We start from the raw sequence: 21,960 nt of genomic DNA, 5'->3' as shown, positions 1-21,960 counted from the left end.
ATCCGCAGCAACTAGTCGAACAGCCAAGTCTCCTGTATCCGCCATCGGGTCTTTAATGATTGGAATGATTTTGTCAAGGGACACAAAGTCGATGGATCGATACTCTTGACTCACCATTTGTGTGCAGTCGCGAATCTCCTTGTTCTCCGTCTCGTCGAGAAACCCATCCGTTGATTGTTCCATCAAACTCATCCTCCTCACAACTTCTTTTAAAGTTCTTTGTTAGCTTTTTATAGTTCTTTTGTTACTAAATACAGGAAACTAGTCATGTACTAGAAATGTATTATATAAAATAGATTAGTAATCAAAAATTCATTTGAGTAATGGGCAGTTGGCAACACTCGTCTTGCACTTCGGATTCATCTCACATGTATTCAACCGAGCAAGAGAGACGTCGTCTTCAATGTCTATAGTCTTCGTCGAAGGCGGTAAAGCAACTTCAACCAACTTGTCGCACCACGAGCACGTAAACGCCTCAAACCCATTCACCGTTTTTAAGTTGATGAATGAAAGCTTATTTGACCCGATGATTGTGCACGATTTGAGTGTCATTGGAGGGACAAAACTCGTCATCTCATTGAGATAATCGGTCACTAACATATCCATCGATTTCACGTATGATAAATCTAATGTTTGGTAAGCCGCCAAATCTTTCAGTTGAAGCTCTTTGACACACTCGGGCACTTTCACACATTTGAGCTTATCACACGTATCGACTATAATAGAATCCAAGTTCGCATCACTCACATCAAGTACTTCAATCCGTCCGTCATGGGAAAAGTTGAGCTTCTTCACGTTTTTGCCGCACTTAAAAGTTGTTCCTTGGTATTGTGCCACATCGACGGAAGTGAGACGCGTCAAACTTGTCAAGTCAAGATCGGCGATATTCGACGCGTACGAGATGCTGAGTTCAATCAAATTTGGTGGGAACTTCGTGTGGACCAATTGGTTACATCCGTAAATCGCCAGAAGTGTGATATTGGTTAATCTATCAAACTTACTCATATCTTCAAAGTGAGGTACACCTATCAGATTCAATGACCGAAGTGATTGTGGAAAATCGACATCATCAAACTTGCAATCCACCGGTTCAAATCGCGCGTATTCCAATCGAGTCAAACTCGCAAACCCATTCGTTTGTGTTATCGTCCCTTTCTCATCATTTTTCTCCACAATCGTTAACTCTTTCCCAATAGGCCCAAAGTCTTGTCTCCAATACAAGTCGGTCAACGTGTTAGGTAACGTGACTACTCTCTTTTTCCCGCTGAAAAAGGCGTCATTGCCGACACGTAAATCAACCAAATTGGTGCACTTCGAGAAGTCATACATCTCCAAAGTAGGGCTCTTTTTAGTCTTCTCCAAGTACTCCACCTTCTTCAACCCGCCAATCGCCTCCGTTTTATAAAACGCTTTCGGCATTCTCCCGTCAATTTGCAAGTGTTCAAACCGGGCGTTTGGGTATGCAGAGCACCTTTTTGCTGAGGTGAGGATGACGTTATTGAACGCGTACAGTTGAATGATTTTGGCAAAGATGTCTGCTTCGTACTGGCACGCAACGGTCTTAATTGGTTTATACAAATTCGATGGGTGGACGTAGACGTTCCCATCCGCAATTGCCCTCGAAGTACATTTGGAGTATGGGATGAACACATCAAATTTAATAAAGAGACACACATTGGGATTGACCTTCTTCAAGTTATCAATTTGACTGAGTAACGCGTCGAACACAACGACGTTGATAATAACTCGAGTCGTTGGGTTGTGTTTAGCCAAGTAAGCGATGATATTAATGATCAACTTGTTATCCAACATCGTGTTATCAAACACAACGGTCTTTAAAGTTGGTTGGAACAAGTGATCGACTAATTTCACGTCCACGGCAGTCTTGGAGTACGTGAAGAGACTCGAATCGATCACTAATTTCTCTAAAGGAAGATCGACAAAATATTTCAAGTCAAACTCTTCAAAGCACTCCAACACTAACGAAGTTGCTTGCGAAATGACTTGCTTACCCTCCGCTGTGGGCAAAGCTTTTAAGTCGATTTCGTCACTTATAAAAATGTCAAATGTGGTGTTTGGTTTGTAGAGATGAGCGTATTTTACGATGTACCGGAGCTGTGCGCTGAAGTGAGTGCAATTTTTGAAATGGACGGGAGAGGGAAATTTGTTTCTATGCGTCTCTGTAAGGCCGTTCAATACGGTGTTATACTTCTTGGAGACATATCGGAGTTTTTTCAATGGAGCGGCTTCGCTGACGTATTTCACAAATAAAGAGAGACACGGTTCTGTAATGGCGTGTGCACTCATTCTTGATATTATCAGTCTTAGGGTTTTTTATATCATTTTATATATAGTATTCGTTTTGTCTTTTTATTTTTTTCTGTGTTGTTTGTATAGTTAAATGTATTATAATTATTGGTTAAATAGATGTCATGTGATATATTTGTCAAGGAGTCGTGGAAACAATACCACTCGTTTTGTCATTATTATCTTCTTTTCTCAGTGATTTATTGTTTATATGGCATTTTTATAATTAATTTACTTTTAACTATATAGTTCTTTTCATTTGTGATGTGAATTATTTAAAAATGATCATTCTATAACAATACTTACTAGTATAATTACTTATACTTAAATAATACAAACAATGAACAAATTTATAGTATTATAAAATATAGTACAGTAAATTAGTAAATTGCCTCTTTCCAATCCAATCCATCAATCACATTCAAAGAGGAACAGAACAAAGCAAAGCAAAGTGAACACTTCTAAACGCAAAAATCGAATGTTTCCAACCAGAAACGTCCAATTAGTTCATGGAACTAATGAACGAGTTGTCGATATAGAATACCCCGACCTTTTCCCTTCAACTTTACCAGAGACTTTTAATGTGTTTCAGACAGAAATCCCACGCCGGTCACTTACTGCAGTGTCACTTAAATATTTGGAATGTGCAAAAAGAGAGTTTCAAGCGAATGGAGTCGACTTAAAAGTCCAACTGATGAATACATTTGACAATGCCCCTCAAGATACAGTCTATGAAGTCTTATCATATTGGTCCCGGAAGCCCAAGAATTATTCATTCTGTGAGATCCAAAACTACTACCAGTTTCCCGTCAAGTCATTGAATGAGATCACTGCTCTTTCTCAATTGTTACAAATCGACTTTTTACATCGGAAATATACCAATTTGTCCAACACAGAAAAGTGTATAGTGAGAGTTGCCTGTGTTCTCTTACGACATCCAAAAGTCATTAGTTTTCAATATTTAAATTATTCATGTAGTGAGATAATCACAGGACTCAATTTGATATCAAAATTTGTGCCAGTCGTTCTCTTTTTTTCTGATTACAATCACGACGTCTCATTCTGTTCAAACTATTTTTCCACACTTCCTGTGGACGTGGAGAAAGGCCTTCAACCTTCAAAATTTAAAGTGTTCAGAACAACAAAGAAGAAGATCTTCACGAGAAAACTTGATAAAGTCAAGTATTGTATTACTCAATTGTTCTCATTAAGTGCTTTGTGGGCACTCTTCTCAAGTTTTTCGTATGAGTGGTCGATGCAATTCATACACACGGCTTCACGTAAATATCGGACGGCGTGGCGGCATCCTGTGAATATCATATTACACGCTTTACAATACTTATTAGGTGGAATTATTATCGGCTCGGTCTTCTTCAGAATCGACTTCAATCAGACAAACTTAAACATCCGATTCAACGTCTTGTTCTTCGCAACAATATCAAAGACATTATTCACTATCGACCAAGCAATTGCTTCGGTATATAACATGCGAAGTATTAGAAAAGAGAATAAGACACATAAGGTCTATGCCTCGGCTTATATATTAGCCGATTATGTCTACAACTTCCCTTCAATGCTCATCAACCCGACACTCTATGACGTCATCTTTTATCCCCTCGCAGACTTCAAGCCGAGCGTTTCTCGGTGGTTTTACTATTACTTTACTTCACTGTTATCTACTCAATTAAATAACGCTATGAGCGCATTCATTGGGTATATCTTCGACGGTCTCAAAATAGCAACTTTACTTGAGATGGCGACACTCTTCTTCTTATTCATCTTCTCGGGAACATTCAAGAACTCGACTAATCTACGGGGGTGGGACAGATGGTTGTATACAATCAGTTTTTATAGACTCTCTCATAACGCTTTCTCGACTATTTACTTCAAAGGAGTCGACTTGCCGTGCGACTATGAGGACTTAAAATTAAACAACTGCTTATATCAAAACGGCGATGACTTATTACTTAAGAAGGGAATTAACACGTCATTAACTCGAAACATCTTATTTCTTCTTTTCTATATCGTCATACTCAGATCCGCTGCCGTCGTCTTAATTAAATTCCACCTCTTCTGGGACGAGTTTAATATTAATCTCCACAAACTCCCATTTCTCTGTGGTATTTTCACTCACAACAGAAGAATTAAATGGTTTTCTTAGGTATGAAAAGTAGCACATGAGAGATATGAAGACTAAGATTTATAATTGTATATGCATTGATTCGTTTTTGTTTTTTAATGAAACAATAAACTATAAATTCTTATAATTATAACTATATCTTTTGTTTATCCAAAATACCAAATAAATAATTTAATGAGAGTAATTTAACTAGAAATAATCCAAAACTCAAAAGAGACAAATGAGGCCTGAGATTGCCAATATCAGAACGATTCTTATTCAAATGGCCATGTGCCAATTTGTTTTTCTTCTCCTCCCACTTTTGTCCGCAATTATTTCCGTTTCCTCCGAGTCTAAAATCAAGTTCATATTTTCATTCAAAAGTGTCTCTTCGGCATATCCCCTCTACTTTGTGTCCTATTTACTTAACCCACTTATACTTGCCGTCGCAATCAGATTTATTGTCCAAAAGTATAAGGCATGTTACGACTTCGCATTCACCGTATATGTATTCCATTATCTCTTTACCGCAGTTAATTCCCTCACATTATTCCCACCTCTTGTTTGTTTTTGTTATTAAAAATGTTATATATAACATTATATTTCAAAATGTTATTCATCCGATAGACTTGGCTTATAAGCACCATTATTGTCGCTGTAGTAACAACACTACTGTCTGAATATCTGTGCAAAACGTTGGAAATTCAAGAAATATCATTTACAAACACACAACTCCTCACACCAATCCCGTTGACCGAAATTTCTATTAACTAGACGTTGCTTGGCTCTATCACCTACACTTTATTTCCGGAACTATACAATTCTAATTAATTTAACCATGTAATCTTATTTATAGAATTATAGTACTTCTTATTAAAATACTTCCTATAACCAGGTGTATTTTATTATAGTAATTAACTATTAAAAATATATCATAGAGAGTAACAAACACTGAAAGAGATCTTGAGGCCTTTCTCGACTATTACTGCAGCCGAGCTGTTATCGAAACACCCGACGTACTGACAAGCAGAGAAAACAGTAATACAATTTCCTTCGACCAAAAATCCGGTGTTGACCAATTCATGCCCTCTAATAATCCCAACCAAATTATTCTTCTTAAGGAAGAGATCGAGTTGTTCCTTCCCAAAGACAAAACTAGTCTCTCTTCTTTCGTTGTCGCCATACCCTTCTTGCTCTTCGAAGAAGTCGGACCATACGATATCTCTTAATAATCCCTCGTGGGGTATATCAACGGGTCTTTCGATCTTCTTCAGTTGCCCAATTTGCTCCAAGAGAGGAGATAACCCTCCGTGGATACAAAGAATCTTCCCGTCGATTATCGCTGCGAATGGCATCACGTTGAATGTCGACACAAACGCATTCCACGGGTATAAACTCGAGAAGTCTCTGAGACACTCCGAGTAAAATCCACCGCGTCGATTCACTCGGGAACACTCGTGGTCTCCTCTGACTATATAGACGCAGTCGGGGTATTTCACTTTAAGGGCATAAAGTAAACACAACACCTCGACACTGTATTTCCCTCGATCGACATAATCTCCTAAGAACAAATAGATCGTAGTTGGTGGTAACCCATTGACTTGGAAGTGTCGAATCAGATCAAAGTACTGTCCGTGAAGGTCTCCAATGACTACAATCCGCTTTTCTGTGGTCAATGGAAGTAACACAGGCTCACTCATTAGACGTGTGCGCATTTCTTGGCACAAATAACTGCGTGTTATTCTATTGGAGGTCATTATACTATCAGAATAATATTCGAAACTAGTTAACAAACTATACAACATCAGCAGTGACTATTTGTCGAAACTCATCATACGTCCGAGCCTTAAATAAATTGACGAGAAGAAGATCAATGTTTGGAACAACAGATGTTAAAGGCACAAGCATAGTACGTGACATCTTTGAATTATAAGATGAAGAGTCCAGTTTTTCTTTAAATCACACTAAACAGAAAGGAAATTGCTTGAAATGTCAAACAATAAAATCGAGTCTTTATTATTGACTCTAGAATAATATAAGAAGTGGACGTCCAGATTTTTTACAGAAAAATTGAGTAATAAATTGGTGTCATTTTTTTGTTTTTTGTTTTTTTGGGGTGAAAAAAAAAATCTTTTTGTTTTTGTTTATAGTTATTATATTAGTTTATAATCATATTAATACATAAATTATTATATTTTAATCTCAGTATGTTGTTTTATATTTGAACTTAATTTATTGACATTCGATATAAATATACAATCATTGTTTAATAATATAAATTAACAATAATTTATTAATAATTAAATTATTAAATATTATTATTGTAAATATTAATCGAACACAATATTTTTAAATATATTTTATATAAAATTTACAATAATAAAAGTTACTTCTTTGTTGAATCAATAACTCATTTAACTATAAATTACCAAATAAGTTACTAATTAAATTAAATACAATTAATTGTTTAAAATAGTAAAATTATAATTATATAATAACTAACCATTGTTTATTATCTATAAATAACATTAAATATTACTACTAATAATATAATAAAATAAAACCATATAGAAGTTATATACAATCGTTCAATACAAATGAAAGACTTGACCAACGAACCCTAAAAAAGCCAAGCTTCTCTTTAAAATCCACAACTAAATGCCGCGACAACGAGGAAATAAAGTTCACAAATCGAAACGTAAAGGTTGTGGTATAGGTGGAGTCCACAAGCGCCTTTCGATGAAACACAAGACGAAGGACTTGGACCAAATAGTGAATGCGATTAACAACGGTGAGATCACACCTGCTGGGAAGCCTTTGACCGCATTAGAAAAAGACGAAGACAAGCCTGGGATGGGTCAACATTACTGCGGGGTGTGTGACAAATACTTTTTGACTCGTGCCATTTACTTGAAGCACTGCACACAAACGCCACACAAACTCAACGCAAAGCGAGTTCAAAGGGAGAAACCCTGGACCGTCAAAGACGCACAAGGGAGAGTCGACAATGGGGTTAAACTTGGTAGAAAGCCATGGGACAATGATTTAGGGTTACCACTCGAGAAGTTACAAGCTTCTGTTCTCAAGCCCACTGCTTAACGATTTTAACTTGTGTTGATTGATTTATTTCGTTGTTACCATTTGTTGTTATCGTGTGAACCAAGAACAATCATCCTAATTAAATCGTTTGCGAGGATAGTCGTCGACGCGTGGTCTATGTTCGTTCACCATACTCATTTTCTGCCTGAAGGACATCAACTTTTTCTATGAAATGAGTGATTTGTTATATATATATAAATTTGTTATATACATTATACATGGAATAGATGGAAACAAACACTTTCATATGTACCAGATGGCATATTCAACGCTGTCTGTATAATAATAGCTTCTAAAGGATTGTAAGTTACTTGTTTGTTCCCAGCAAATTCAAGAATCTGATCGTCTTTTTTCGACGCTTTAAAGAGGCGCGGAATCAGCTTTGTGTTATAATTCAAATTGAGGCCAGCTAAATACGCTTGACCAACTTTAGAGACTTTCCAGTTGACAGAAGAAAGTTCGGGAGGAACGTGAAGGTCGCTCAACACTTTGTCGACACTGGGTTGCATGTATATTTTGTTTCGATTCATCTCATCTTCTTTCATCGGAGAGATCATCACTTTCTTTGCCACCCACAATTCTCCCCTCACCATATAAGCCTTTTTGTCTTCATCCATTTGTCTGTGTTGTCTGTTCTTTTCAAGTTATTTCATTCACTTTATTCTTTGAGTTATTTAATTAGTTAATTTATAGTATTAGAATTATTGTATTTAGTAATTAAATTTAAATTAAAATTAAACTAAATTGAAACTAAAAAGACACATATGACACTCTTCATGATGTTAACTCGTTAAACTGCGACTTGATTCGCGAAACACGCTGTTCAATGATCTCTTCGATCTTCTCTTCGCTCACGCCGCTGTCCAAGTCTAAGTGATTTACTATATCGTCATCGACCCTCACAATCATTTTAATAACATTATCAAAATTGGGGCGTTCGGAAGGCTCTGGTTTCCAACACTCTGTTATCATAAACTTCAGTAACTCGGGGACTTTGTTATCAAATGCAAGTCTCAAGCCTTTCTCGACATGCCCTTTGATTTCAAAGACACTTTTCATCTCCTTGTATGGCTCTTCTTCATGGAAGATTTCCCACGCCGTCACGCCGAATGAATAGACATCACCCGCGTTTGTGTACTCATCATGGAAAGTCTCAGGGGCTGCATAGACGGGTGTCCCAAGTCCTTTCTCGTCCAAGTTACTCTTCTTGACAAATCTCGACGTCCCAAAATCAGTGATCTTGACTGAACACGCGCTGTTTGCGTCCAACGAGTTCACCAGCAAATTGTCTGGCTTGAAATCCAAGTGCATGATCTTGTTCTCATGTAAGAACCTCATCCCTCGAGCTGCGTCGAACATCATTTTGACTTTGACTCGATACGGAAGTTTGACATAGTCTCGACTAGTAGGTCTGATATACTCTCCCAGTGATCCCAAGATGAAGAATTGAATGACCATAGAGACTTGTGGGAGGTAAGTAACTGCGCCCATGTAATTTGCGATGAACGGATTTCTAAGGCGACTCATAATTTCACATTCAGAGACAACACTGTTCTTTAACTCTTTCATCTCTTCAACTGTCAAGTTGTCCCATCTAAATTGCTTGATGGCGACGGGGACACTTCGGTAATTACCTATAAAGACTTTACCCATTGCTCCTTCAGCTATAGGGCTTTCAGAGATGTTCAACTCGTCCATATCAATGTGTGTTGAACTTGAAGCGTCTGTTTTGATAGTGATATAGTTGTGGAAATGTCTTCGGACGTTTTTGTACAACTTGTCCATCTGATTTTGGTCTTCGGTATTCCATAAGTCGAAATCCTTTCCTTTTAGGAGTTCGGCAATTTGTTTCAGTGTCGAGAGTGACTTACTGAACCACACGGTATATGGGATCTTTAGTTCTCTTATTTTACATGTACAGTGGAGAGTTAAGAACGACGTAATAGTTTTCATTGGCGAGTGTGGCCCGATAATTACAACTTGTGGGTCGAAATAGAAGACGTATTTAGGGCTATTAGGGGTGTGGAATATGATCATCAAGCTACGGTGTTATTTCTTGTCACATCAAATTTATTACTTTAAGTCGTCACTCTATGATAATTATTCAATCAACAAACTATTTGTTCTTACTAAAGTTCTTAACTTCCATTCTCTCGAATCGCGTGTCGAAGATTTCAGTTGCTTGATTGGTATTTCCATAATCAAGATTGACTGGGTCTATGTAATAGCCAGACTGTTTTGAAGGAACGTCTCTCTTTGATCCAGTGATATAAAAGTGATATGTGGGTTGCTGTTGTTTATAGATAGAGACGTCTGCCTTTTTGTATCGAAGTGCAAAGTACAGTAACAATGAAATTAGCCCAAGAATAAAGATAAAGACTATCACACTGGTTACAACTATTCCAGCTATCGCACCACTTGATATCGACTTAACTACACAACTTAAAGGATCTGTGGGGTCCGGCACAAAGCCTTCAACACATCGACATTGCGAATCACAATTAGTTCCTGAGTCACACTCTTCCGTTCGAATAAATTTGGAGCCTTCATAGTACGTATCTATCTTTCTATTGCCACATAACCGATTGATGCATTTGCCTCGACCGTCAGCATTATACCCATTTTCTGCGAAACACATGCAATTGGGCGAACACCCTTCGGCTTCAGCAGGACACTCATCCCCGTCCCCCATTCCTCCATCTCTGCATTGTTCTGTCGTGCACAAATGGTTGATGACTAATTCTCCGTTCTTGCAGAGACAGTCGTCGTCACAATTTTGGGATCCAAAGTAACACAAATTGCTCTTCTCAGGGACCAACCACTGCCCTTCGTAATAACATTTTAATCGACAATCTTCACCTCCATATTTATCTTCACACTTACAGATGCCATCAGTTGTAAGACATTTCCCATGTCCTTCTAAATAGTGACAGTCGTTGATACAAAGTGCCGTGATTTCAAGCTGAATGTTACTTCGAGGGTCTTCAGAAGCAACGGCAAAGTTCCTTGTCCCTTCAACATCTCCTTTGATTTTGGCCACAAACCCACTGTTCTCGTATTCCGCAAGTGCCCCAATAGGTACTCCTTCATATCCTTTTATGCATTTGTATGTGAGCTCGCCATTGGCACCTTCTTCGACTGAAAACTCGACAAGGTGGTTGACTCTGTTGTTTGCCCTCGAGTCAAATCTCATGGAGTACTCACCGAAAAATGAAGCTGTGAAGATGACTACTTTAGCATAGAAGTCTGTGAAACAGGGTAAGTACCCATAATGTCCTGAAGACTCGAATGGAACGGTGTAACTTGCTGTTGCATTTAAGTCTTTTAAGAGTGGGTCGATCTCTTTTTGAGTGATGTTAAAGTAAGGGTCCCACAATACCCCATTCGCTTCACTAACAGTGACGGACACATCAACTTCGTAGTAATCGTCAACACTGGCAAAAAAGTAGTAGAAAACATCACTCCCTTCAACAGTATTCGTTGGACGAACTATTGGAGCTCTGATTTCCACTGAAGTGTCTGTGTCGTTAATAGCAACATGAATTGAGCATTTTGCAGTGACATCAGATCTCTGGGAATTTGTGCCATCGAAGAATAGAGTCACATTGTCTTTATTTGGTTTAGACAAGTGAATAAGGAAGTGATCTTCTGTAAATTGGTTCAAGTTAATTTTAAACCACCGTGCAAGTCGATATTTTTGTTTGTAATAACACGGACTGTGGTCTGCAGTCCCCGTTTTGGTTATTCTAAACGTGTAAGTTTCATCTTTTGTCATCTCAGAAATATTAATTTCCTTTGGAAGCCATTCAATCGTCTCAACAACATTGGTGTTCTTGTAGCAGACTCCATCCCTCATTAAGAAAGTTACATCATTCCCATCATATGGATTTGTAAATTGACAGTACTGACAAGATGTGTCTTGTTCATATAATTCACTGCAATTACCTAAACATGTGTAGTCAGCAATACATCCACTCTTGCATCCAGGTGAACACAAAAATGAAACAACAATTTTAAATAATAACATGACAATAAGCGTGAACATAATATTGTTCTCTGAAGTACTGAGTTTCTCAGCTATTCCTTTTTATGTTGAATAACTTGAGTTTCGATTAAACTGTTTCGAATGTTATTAAAAATACTTTTGAGTGAAATATAACGCTATTATTTGCAAACAAATATTATTCAGCTTTTTTCTTCGTCAAATTATACGATTTGGGCCTCTTAGTATCCCAAACTTGTGAAATTTGAAGAAGTTAGCTTACCAATATAAATAAAACCACTTTTGGGCATTTTTGTAATGCTAAGAAATCCTAATTTAGACTGGACAACCGTTTGAATTGATAGGTGTTATGCTCCGGTTCCAAACTGGGGTTTTCCGTTTGAAAAATTGGACAAAACATTGCTTTTTCTCGCCATCCCGAATGTGATTTGTAATTCACAACTGCCTTTTTTATTGTTATAATTCGCACCATTTATACCATTGAAAGCATTTTTGAATTATACCGCTCTATCTCAAAACAAAAAGCATAGATTATCAAGAAAATATTTTTACTCTGGATGTTCGATTGGCCTATATTGAGTAACAGGAGCCTATATTTGATAGATTACATACAGCGATTTATTACAATAAATATCTTTGTGGTTTTGTCGTATCAATTATGCATTGATTTTTTTTCTTTGATATTATTTATATTGAAATGGAAATGCTTTATCATACGTCCTTTAATCTTTAACTATAATTAACTGTTGGAATCTAATATAAATCAAATCTATAATAATGAAGTTTGTTTTTGGAAACATACGGGACAAAAACAAAATTCCAAGACCATCATTCATTTTTTGATGGGTAATTCAATTGGTATGAATTTCAACTTCTTTACACAAAAAAATGATATTCAACGAAATATAAAAACAAGTAAGATCCTATTTTTATTTTGAAGGAACTATTATATTTTGATTGGAAAAAACCCATATATTTTGGAAAAATATGCGCAAAATAAATTGATTGATTTTATTTTTTTAACGACTTTAAAACGACAATTAACATAAAACAAATAATATTTTATAATTATTTGTGTTATTAAATATTTTCATTTATTAACTAGATGAAAAATCAAATTGGGGTTGTTTTTTGATTTTAATAACAGGAGCCTTTTAATTAAAGAAAACCGGGAAAATATTAATTTCAAATAAAAATAAACAATATTATTTTTTTTAATCTCTTTTCAATTTATAAAAACTGTTTTTAATAAAATATCATTTAATTAATTATATTATACTTTTTTATTATGAAATAAAGTGGACGGTTGAAAGTAAAAATATATTTATATTTTAATAATACTATTTACCACCAAAATATAATTAAAACAACTCTATTTAATTTTTTTTATTTCAAAAAAAAACACAATTAATTTTATTAAATGAATAATTAAATATATTAAAGAATCGATACAACTGTTTGGTTAATAACTGTAATAAAAATAAATAAATACAACAGCCGACACGATTTAACTTCTATAGGGTAAGAAATAATGGCCAGAAATGCTGTTAAAAACCGGGGTATTTTATAGAAATAATACTCATTTCATTTTAGTTTTACCTTTTAGATTAAAACATATATTTATTTTAAGAAAATTAGTTATCAAATTATAGTATTTAAATAGTTATAATATTATAATTATTTTGCTTTTTTAATGAAAAAACAAAATAATATTAATTTTATTTTACCAACGTTTTCCGTTTTTTTTACTATTTTTATCCATAACTAATTTAAATGAAAAATATAAAACATATTTTTCCAAATGTCTTTTATTCCATTTTATTATTTTGAATTAAATCATATATATTATATATTAATTTGTAGTTAATTTAAAATTATAATTATATAATAATCAACAATAAGTTGTATATAATATAGCAAAATCACACAAAAAACACAACTATAATTAATAATATATTTATTAATATAATATAATAAACACAATACCCCCAAAAAACCTGTTTCTTGTCATTTAATAGTATAAGGAAACTAAAAGAAATAATAAAACCAAACCTACTTTGAACTGGAATGTCACTTCGTAGTTGCAATGGGTTCATACACTAATTATTGCAGCCATCAACGTGAGAACGGAAAGGGAGCCCGTAATTGCAGACGATGCGGCGCCAGAAAGGGGTTGATCCGAAAGTACGGTCTCGACATTTGCAGACGTTGTTTCAGAGAAAAAGCCGTCGACATTGGATTCCAGAAACTCGACTAATCAGTAATTGAAGTGATTTTGTGCCTTTATTTTGCTCTTCAATCAACTCATTCAACTCTTTTTTTATATTTTCATACAACACGATTAGAATTCAATCCAAAAGAATATGAAAGAACAATTGAAGATAATACAACAATAAAAAGATTGAAAACAACATAAAAAAGCTCAGTTACTGGATTTATTTACCTCTTGGTCCTCCTCTCGATGGGGAATGACCACCTCGAGTTTTGTCGCCATAAGTTCTTCCTCTTGAATCATTGCCGAATCTTCCACCTCGATTTCTATCACCACTTGATCCACCTCTTTTATTGGAAATATCACTGTATCCCCCTCGTTGTTTGGGGACATAAGTCTCTCCAGGCTTTCTTCTCCAATTATCATCGGAGTCCGCTTGTGTCGTCCCTTCAAACAATTTTCTCTCTTCTCGTGGGGGTCTATCCTCTCGTGGAGCTCGGTCTTCTCTTGGGACATATTCTCTCTCGCGATGTTCAAATTGTTGTCTTGGGACATAGGAGTCGCCATCTTTTCTTCTCCAAGAGTCTGCAGTATCCGCTTCAGTTGGGCCTTCAGGTTCTGGACGCTTCTCTCGATATTCTCGTTGTTCTCTAGGTGGTGTGTACGCGTCGTTTGCGTGTTTTGGGACAAACACATCGCCATCTTTTCTTCTCCAATTATCAGAGGTATCTGCATCAGTAGGACCAACTAACTCACTCTTCCTCTCACGCCCTTCTCTTGGTTCATAGTTACCAGACTCAGCATGTTTTGGAATGAAAACATCACCTTCTTTACGTCGCCAATTGTCTGAAGTATCAGCTTCAGTAGGACCTACTAATTCACTCTTCCTCTCTCTACCTTCTCTGCGATTTTCTCTCTCGTCACCACTACTTCGTGGGACATAGGAATCACCATCCTTACGTCTCCAATTGTCTGCTGTGTCCGCTTCGGTTGGTAATTCAGCACCATTCTCATCTCGGGGGCGCTCGTCTCTATCGCGGCGTTCACGGTGAGTTCGATCACCACCACGACGGACATACCAAAGTCCATCTTCTTCCTTCTTTTCAGGTTCTTCGGTACGTTCCCTCTTCTTTTGCACGCGTTCATCGTGGGCCGCAAAGTTGGGAACAAACAAATCGGAAGTGGTCCCTTGTTTCTCTTCAACATACTTTGTTAAAAGCGCAGAAGAACTAGTGGCAACTTCCTGTTCACCAGTTACAACAAACTTTTGTCCCTTATTACGTCTACCACCTTTCTTACTCATCAAGAATTTTTTTACTAGAGATTTAGGGTTTCACTAGTTTCTTTCTTTTTCTTCTGTAATATGGTGTTTTGTATTAATATGATATAGTATTTTTTATTATTGTTCTTAATACATTTGTTTCAAATTGTTTTTATTTTTAAATCTACCATCAAAGTGTGTTTAACCTTAGAACTTTGATAAAGAAAATAAAGATTTTTTAGTTTATGATACTTGAAGTTTATAATTGTATATTTAATAATTATAGTTGTTTCATTTGTTCATATAGTATTTATTATTATAATAAAAATTATAATTAAATTTAGTTTGTTTTTAGTTAAATACAATTATAAGTTAATATAATAACAAAATAATTTAGTATATTATTATTATTATATTATTATATTATTTTGGAATGCAACGAATCTAATTCAAGTGGAATGATATAATTAAAATTTTATATTCCGCCTCTTAATCGCATAACGAGATATAATTTGGACTCTGGCCGAATATTGTAATCTGTTAGCGTTTTAGTGTCTTCGAGTTGCTGTCCCATATAAGCGATTGTTATTTCTGGAACTTTCAAGCCTTCAGATTTGCTTATCTTTTCTTTGATATCGCTAATAGTGTTACACGATTCTGCTTCAATTGTAAATTCCCTACCAGTTAAACGTCTGACGATGAGCAACATAGATGAAACGAGTTCAGTTGTAAAGTGTTAAATAATGTCAAATGATTATTCTTATTCACACAATGATAAATTAAAATCATTTATCAATTCAAAAATTGATTTTTATTGCGTTTAAATTTTATAATGTTTTTTATTTTTTTTGAGTGAATAAAAATCATTTGTTTATTTTTAGCACTTTAAAATGACATATATTTTTTAAGAAAGTCAGGCACAGAAAAAAACGACCAGCAAACCATAAATTTATAGTATATAATAGTTTTGTTTTTTTGACCTGTTTTTTTTCATTTTAAATTTGATAAAACCATCAAATAGTTTTCTAAAATCTAATAATTGGTTATTTTCAATTTAAAAACAAATGATATTAGTTTTTGTTTAGATGTTTTTTGGTTTTTGTAATTAAAATTAAGAATAGTATTTTAATAGTAATGTATATTATTTATTTATCATAATTACATATTATTTTTTTAATATATTATTAATATAATTATATAATAAATATAAAAAACAAGTTTGTAATTCCAAAAAAATAATCAGTTTTCAAAAACAAATTCAAAAAAAAAATGTTTTCGAAAAATTGTGTTGACTTTTGAGCTTATTAACTATAAAATAAGACTTTTGTTTTTTGAGATTTGAAATTATCACTACAATTTTGTGTTAAGTGGCATTTTTATTTTTAAACTTTTTTATACAGTCAAAGTCGCTTATTTGTGGGTTAACTGACCAATCCAAACCAAAACATACAAATAGGTTGTATCTTCTCGAAACTGAATAATTAATTGAAATAAATTAAAATAACTTTATTTTTTGAGTGTATCTGAAACAAAATCTAATATGGAATAAGACTTCTTTTGTATTTTTTTTAACTTATTTAATTTAAAAATTTTAAGTTTCTGTTAAAATGGTTTCCATATTTAATAATTGTTTCTATATTTTATTTAAAAAATACTATAAAAAATAATATTTTTTGATTGATAATGCAAACGTGGTACTGAGGTTTCGACTAATAATTAATATTTTTTATAATATTGTATAAATTAAATATAAGAGTTATATTTGGACGTTTTTTGAAAATAATTAAGAACCATGTTCATTATTATTCAAATAGTATTTAAATAATAAAACGAAACCTTAGTATTCGTCGAAACTTTAGTATCATATTTGTAATTATATTATCAGTCTTAAAACAGTAATAGTAAAATTTTAGACCATTATAACTGTAATTTTTCGGGAAACTGTTGAAAAATCTCCAAAAATACTATTATTTAATTTTACAGGGAGGATAAAAAACCGCTTCCGTCTTTTTAACCGCTTCCACTTGATTTAATAGTTATAAATAATAACTTTATAATAAAAAGTATGATACAAATTACCACCTCGGACAAAAAAAGTCTCCACGAGGCATATTCAACCTTCATGGTAAACAGTACTATATATTTTATTATATTAATATTATTTGAATCTATAAAATCAAGTGAAAGCGGTTAAAAAGACGGAAGCGGTTTTTTAGCCCCCTTGTATTTAGTTTTTCAACTTTTTTCTAATTCCTATTTTTTAAGGCTTATTTTGTGTATTTATTGTGTCAAGTGGACAACAATTTACAAACAGACTTTAGTAAAAGACTAAAAATTAAGAATATGGTTATTTTTATTAATTTTTGATAATTATAATAAATCAAAGAATATTCTTCCCAATTCTTAGCAAAACCTACAAATAGACTGCTTTTTATGCAAGAAAACCCACAAATAAGCGACTTTGACTGTAGTTTTTTTTTAATTTAAAAGTTTTTAAATCAAATTAATATGACGAATAATACCGAAGATATTTTTTCTCCATTTATTTGACGATGGTATGCTAAATCTTAATTTGTAAAAGAAGATCCTATAATCCCGAAATAATAGATGACTCCCATGCTAACTGATCAGTAAAAGGAAAAACCCTAAAAATAACCCTTTTCAAATGAAGAACAAATTAAAAAATGGACACATCGACACCACCTAAATTTCCAGATATTTCAACGACCACATATCTTCACGAACTTCTTACGAAGTCACAAGAGCCCATTGGTCTGACCGTCCCAACAACGGTCACTGTTTTGCAAGACATGGAATTTTTTTCGTGCATCAATTTAGTCTCTTTAACACTGTCTCCGTTCATCCCAACAATTCCAAGTGGGTTATGTTGGGGATGCATTCGTCTCACATCTGTCGATTTCTCCTTTCAATTACAATCAATCGAACAAAACGCGTTTAAGTCGTGTGTCCTTTTAAAGAGTATTCATCTTCCACCCACACTGACCCATATAGGACCAGGCGCTTTCTCAGACTGTGAAGCATTAGAAGAAGTGGAGTTACCTATGATCACCACACTCCCTACTCGTGTTTTCTCGGGATGTTTCTCATTGAAGGAAATAGCATTCCCTGAGTCTCTCGAAGTGATCGAAGACTCCGCCTTTGCTTTTTGTAAAAACCTTCAGAAGATCTCATTTCCCAACTCCCTCACAGAAGTCCAAACAAAGGCCTTTGCAGAGTGTGGGTCGTTGACTCAACTGACATTGACTTCGAACCTAATTAATTTCAATGTCGACTCCTTAATGCGGTGTACCAAGCTTTCTCATGTCTCACTTGAAAGTGGGAGTATCATCAGATACAAAGTTCCGTATTTCATAGCAAAGATGTTAGGCAAGAGAGGTGTTCTGTGTGAGCAAATTGAGTTAATAAGTGGGGACGACTTGTTATTCACAGCTTTGGAGATCCCCCCAATTGTATCTTCTATTGGTGCCGGGTATTACAAAGAGCAGATCTTTACCACTACTATATTCAAAATACCGAACACTATTAAGTCCCTTGGCGATCGTGCATTTTGCTTGTGTGGTAATTTGAAGGAAATAGTGATACCAGAGAGTATTAAGGAGATCCCAGACTATTGCTTTGCTTACTGTAGTGACCTTGAAACAGTCCAAATTCCACGATCAGTCACTCGAATTGGTGTGTGGTGTTTCCATCGATGCACTGCATTGAGTGAAATGCATATTCCAGACTCTGTGCTCGAGATGGGAGAGGGGTGCTTCTCTGAATGTTACAACTTAAGTACTATCGACGTTCCGGCTTCGTTACAATGGGAAAACAAAAAAGGGATTTTCTTGGGGAGTGAATCCCAAGAAAAGGTCGACCGTATTCAACTGGATACAGACGACGGAGATGTCATTGAAGAAGATGGGAATGATGAACTGATGGCAGATGGGTGGTGAAGTGTGTGTGATGACTATATTAATTAGAAGATTTCATGAATAAAATGTAATTTATTCAACTTTTTATCAAAGTCTTTTTGTGTGACATATCTTAGAGAAGTTATTCCTCACGTGACACTGCAATTACCTTAAATAATTACTCAAATTAAGAACAATATAAATAAAAATTTGTGAATTAAAGAATTGATGGGAAAAGTTGAATAGGAAAGTCAAACCGACTTCGGTTGGATTTTGAGTCATCGTTTTTATCAAGAGAATGAAATTATACGAAAGTGGAATTTAAAGGGGTGCAGTATGGCAAAGAATGATCAACATATTAACAATTTTTAAACTATATAAACTATTATTTTTTTATAATATAAACTTTATAATGATTCAAGGAGATTCACACATCCCATTCATTGTGCGATGGAATTTTTAAGGATTGCAGTATTTTAAATTATATCTTAAATTATTAAAAAAGATTTGGGTTCAAAATTCAAGTGAACCTTCGTCACAAATTATATAAATAATTAATACAACTATTAAAATGTAATAATAATAACAATGTTTTTTAAATTGATATTTTAATAGTAAATTAAATGTATATTTGAAATATATAAACTTTACTTTCCGTTGTTTAGAGAAGGTTAAACATAAAAACAGAGTTGTGGAGTGTACATTGAATTTAAACAATTTTACATTTCAATATCAAATTAATCAAAAAGTTAAATGTTTAAAATAAAAAAATAAGTCGGAGAACATCGTCTCAAAAATGATTAATTTATGTTTCATTAATAAAACAAATTTGATTGAATGGTAATAAAAATTTGTTTTTACACTCAAAACCAACCAATTTTTCAGAATAAAAAAATAATGGTAAAAATAAATGGATTTTGCAGATTTCCAAAAAAGTGGTCTTTCAATTTCCCATAACTTTTTATTCCCTTCATTCTCAATCTTTTACTCGCTTCTCCAATCTATTTGAGACTTTCTTTGTCATTATTAATAACAAAATACATTTCCTGAGTTACGCTTGAATAATCATTCCCACTTTTTCGTAAAGGTATCATCCTTTTCAAAAGTGATTAACAGCACTTCAGCAAAGTGATTGTATTATTTTGAATAATACATTAAATTAAAGCGTTTAATAACAAAACAACATGAACAAAGTATTGCGCATAAAACGAATAAATAGCCTGTTAATCAAATTGAAAAAAGAAGTACCAAAATGTGTCACGGCGAAGTCAAGAACAAAGTAAAGACCAATAAAAGGACTTTCAAACTCCGAAATACACAAATGAGTTACATAGATTCCACCCAACCCCAAGAGCCATGCCAATGTTTATTATGCCAACGTGGCTTTGTCAAATTTGCTCGGCACCCAACATGGAAGATGATACTTCGAGTGGTTTTCTGTTCTCTCCAGTCTATCTTTCCTGAAAAGGAATACTTTTCCCTTACAACAGACGTCTATTTATACATCGAACTTCATATGCCATTCTTTAAAAGTATAAAACACTTCCAATCGAAACCACAGATATGGAAGAAGGCTATGATCGATTCACTCAGTCATAATAAAGACTTTTTGACGGGGTTTCCACTCTTTGGAATGAATGGATTTTGGAAGTTAATCAACAAAGATGATCCATGGATGGAAGAAGACCCTGTACAGAAGTGGAGATGGACTGATAAGTCCGACAACAACACTCAAGGCCTGAGGAACATCTTCTCCGGTCTCAAATTTGATTTGAGTGAAATAGAAAGTACTCCAAGAAAGCTAAATAGTGAAGGGAGTGTTTGTGTTGATTCTCCTATTAATAGATTTGAAAATTGTATTAAAGGGACTGAGAAGTATGAGGAGACAACAAATCAATATGACACCTTCCTCAATGTACAATGTATGTGATATTAATTAATTGTTTTACTGCTACGAGTCTTTATAGTATAATATAATTATACTTTATCTATAATTATATTATATTCCTATTCTATGTTTTATAGTTTATTATTAACTAATTATTCTACAAATCAATAGTTTACTCTATAGAACTCTAAAACATCATAATTGATGGCTAAAGTAGAGGAGCAACAAGTTGTTAATAATATTGAAAAACAAGGCGAAGGGAGTGTAACGCCTTCTGCAGACAAAATCGAAAAGAAAGAAACACAGGAAGAAACTATTCAAGAAAGTCCTGAGATGGACATTGAAGCGATTGAATGTTCGGAAGAGTATGACAAAGAAGAAGAAAATCACCAAACCGTTATCTTCAAGAAATTCTGTTCGTTGGAATTGAAATTTCCACAAAATCTTGTTGGGAGGTTTGCGGAATTGTGGGCTATGATGGAGCAGGAGACAAAGGCGACAGGGGTTTTTGCGGAGTATTGGGACGAAGTAGATGGGGAGGAGGATTTTAAAGGTGTCAAAGCCATCCCATCAACAGACGATCAGACCGACTCTATTTTCAATTACTTCGACTATGGATTCAACAAGCCGTCATATTCCAACTACAAAAAGAAGTGTCAGATCATGAGAAAACATTTAACTGATATCTGTGGGGTCAGAGAACACAGTAGAGGTGGGGAGAAGAGAGATGACAGAGATCGGGACAGAGACAGGGACAGAAGAAAGCGATCAAGGAGCCCTTCAAGAAGAGAAAGAGATCGTGACGATAGGAGAAGAAGGTCACGAAGTGATGAAAGAAGAAGGAGGTCGAGGAGTAGAGAGGGAAAGAGAGGAAAACGATAATGCATTGATTGTGTAGCATTGTGTTATTAACAACTATACTATATATATTAATTATATTATTATTATATATAATACATATACTTTGGATATTGATTCTTGTATTTAACACTACTGTACTATTTAATATAGTATAAACAATTAATAAATATAATTTGAAGATCAGCTTATAAAGAAGACAAGGTAACTCAAATGTTCAGAATATGTATGTTTATATGTAGAATTATTATAGTAAAATGGATATAAAAGAATAGTAAATAGAAAGTATATATAATATA

At 34.3% G+C, this 21,960-nt stretch overlaps 12 protein-coding genes across 12 annotated transcripts; 5 read left to right on the top strand and 7 right to left on the bottom strand.

The window, feature by feature from the left end:
• Nucleotides 1-2: 2 nt before the first annotated feature.
• EIN_016490 (hypothetical protein) lies at nucleotides 3-192 on the bottom strand (the record flags this gene model as incomplete). The annotated part of the gene is made up of 1 exon (XM_004257153.1): nucleotides 3-192. A coding segment is annotated over one exon (190 nt), but the record flags the coding sequence as incomplete, so codon positions are not given.
• Nucleotides 193-312: 120 nt separating this feature from the next.
• Nucleotides 313-2,307, bottom strand: EIN_016480 (hypothetical protein; the record flags this gene model as incomplete). Its single annotated transcript, XM_004257152.1, has 1 exon — nucleotides 313-2,307. The coding sequence occupies one exon, from the start codon at nucleotides 2,305-2,307 to the stop codon at nucleotides 313-315; it is 1,995 nt and encodes a 664-aa protein (XP_004257200.1).
• A 478-nt stretch (nucleotides 2,308-2,785) lies between these two features.
• On the top strand, nucleotides 2,786-4,468 carry EIN_016470 (ATP-binding cassette transporter, putative; the record flags this gene model as incomplete). The annotated part of the gene is made up of 1 exon (XM_004257151.1): nucleotides 2,786-4,468. The coding sequence occupies one exon, from the start codon at nucleotides 2,786-2,788 to the stop codon at nucleotides 4,466-4,468; it is 1,683 nt and encodes a 560-aa protein (XP_004257199.1).
• An 890-nt stretch (nucleotides 4,469-5,358) lies between these two features.
• EIN_016460 (serine/threonine protein phosphatase PP1-2, putative) lies at nucleotides 5,359-6,346 on the bottom strand (the record flags this gene model as incomplete). The annotated part of the gene is made up of 2 exons (XM_004257150.1): nucleotides 5,359-6,157; nucleotides 6,222-6,346. 2 exons carry the CDS (start codon nucleotides 6,344-6,346, stop codon nucleotides 5,359-5,361), a joined length of 924 nt encoding a protein of 307 aa, XP_004257198.1.
• Nucleotides 6,347-7,084: 738 nt separating this feature from the next.
• On the top strand, nucleotides 7,085-7,525 carry EIN_016450 (hypothetical protein; the record flags this gene model as incomplete). Its single annotated transcript, XM_004257149.1, has 1 exon — nucleotides 7,085-7,525. One exon carries the CDS (start codon nucleotides 7,085-7,087, stop codon nucleotides 7,523-7,525), a length of 441 nt encoding a protein of 146 aa, XP_004257197.1.
• Nucleotides 7,526-7,737: 212 nt separating this feature from the next.
• On the bottom strand, nucleotides 7,738-8,142 carry EIN_016440 (hypothetical protein; the record flags this gene model as incomplete). Its single annotated transcript, XM_004257148.1, has 1 exon — nucleotides 7,738-8,142. The coding sequence occupies one exon, from the start codon at nucleotides 8,140-8,142 to the stop codon at nucleotides 7,738-7,740; it is 405 nt and encodes a 134-aa protein (XP_004257196.1).
• A 157-nt stretch (nucleotides 8,143-8,299) lies between these two features.
• Nucleotides 8,300-11,570, bottom strand: EIN_016430 (serine-threonine protein kinase, putative; the record flags this gene model as incomplete). The annotated part of the gene is made up of 2 exons (XM_004257147.1): nucleotides 8,300-9,566; nucleotides 9,643-11,570. The coding sequence occupies 2 exons, from the start codon at nucleotides 11,568-11,570 to the stop codon at nucleotides 8,300-8,302; spliced, it is 3,195 nt and encodes a 1,064-aa protein (XP_004257195.1).
• A 2,393-nt stretch (nucleotides 11,571-13,963) lies between these two features.
• EIN_016420 (hypothetical protein) lies at nucleotides 13,964-15,043 on the bottom strand (the record flags this gene model as incomplete). The annotated part of the gene is made up of 1 exon (XM_004257146.1): nucleotides 13,964-15,043. The coding sequence occupies one exon, from the start codon at nucleotides 15,041-15,043 to the stop codon at nucleotides 13,964-13,966; it is 1,080 nt and encodes a 359-aa protein (XP_004257194.1).
• Nucleotides 15,044-15,476: 433 nt separating this feature from the next.
• Nucleotides 15,477-15,710, bottom strand: EIN_016410 (ubiquitin, putative; the record flags this gene model as incomplete). Its single annotated transcript, XM_004257145.1, has 1 exon — nucleotides 15,477-15,710. One exon carries the CDS (start codon nucleotides 15,708-15,710, stop codon nucleotides 15,477-15,479), a length of 234 nt encoding a protein of 77 aa, XP_004257193.1.
• Nucleotides 15,711-17,685: 1,975 nt separating this feature from the next.
• Nucleotides 17,686-18,957, top strand: EIN_016400 (hypothetical protein; the record flags this gene model as incomplete). The annotated part of the gene is made up of 1 exon (XM_004257144.1): nucleotides 17,686-18,957. The coding sequence occupies one exon, from the start codon at nucleotides 17,686-17,688 to the stop codon at nucleotides 18,955-18,957; it is 1,272 nt and encodes a 423-aa protein (XP_004257192.1).
• A 1,210-nt stretch (nucleotides 18,958-20,167) lies between these two features.
• EIN_016390 (hypothetical protein) lies at nucleotides 20,168-20,845 on the top strand (the record flags this gene model as incomplete). Its single annotated transcript, XM_004257143.1, has 1 exon — nucleotides 20,168-20,845. The coding sequence occupies one exon, from the start codon at nucleotides 20,168-20,170 to the stop codon at nucleotides 20,843-20,845; it is 678 nt and encodes a 225-aa protein (XP_004257191.1).
• Nucleotides 20,846-21,007: 162 nt separating this feature from the next.
• On the top strand, nucleotides 21,008-21,685 carry EIN_016380 (hypothetical protein; the record flags this gene model as incomplete). The annotated part of the gene is made up of 1 exon (XM_004257142.1): nucleotides 21,008-21,685. The coding sequence occupies one exon, from the start codon at nucleotides 21,008-21,010 to the stop codon at nucleotides 21,683-21,685; it is 678 nt and encodes a 225-aa protein (XP_004257190.1).
• Between the last annotated feature and the right edge of the window lie 275 nt (nucleotides 21,686-21,960).

This window comes from Entamoeba invadens, assembly GCF_000330505.1.
Source record: "Entamoeba invadens IP1 unplaced genomic scaffold scaff_1105074724629, whole genome shotgun sequence".
NCBI lineage: Eukaryota > Evosea > Mastigamoebida > Endamoebidae > Entamoeba > Entamoeba invadens.
This window is presented reverse-complemented; position numbering and strand designations above follow the sequence as displayed.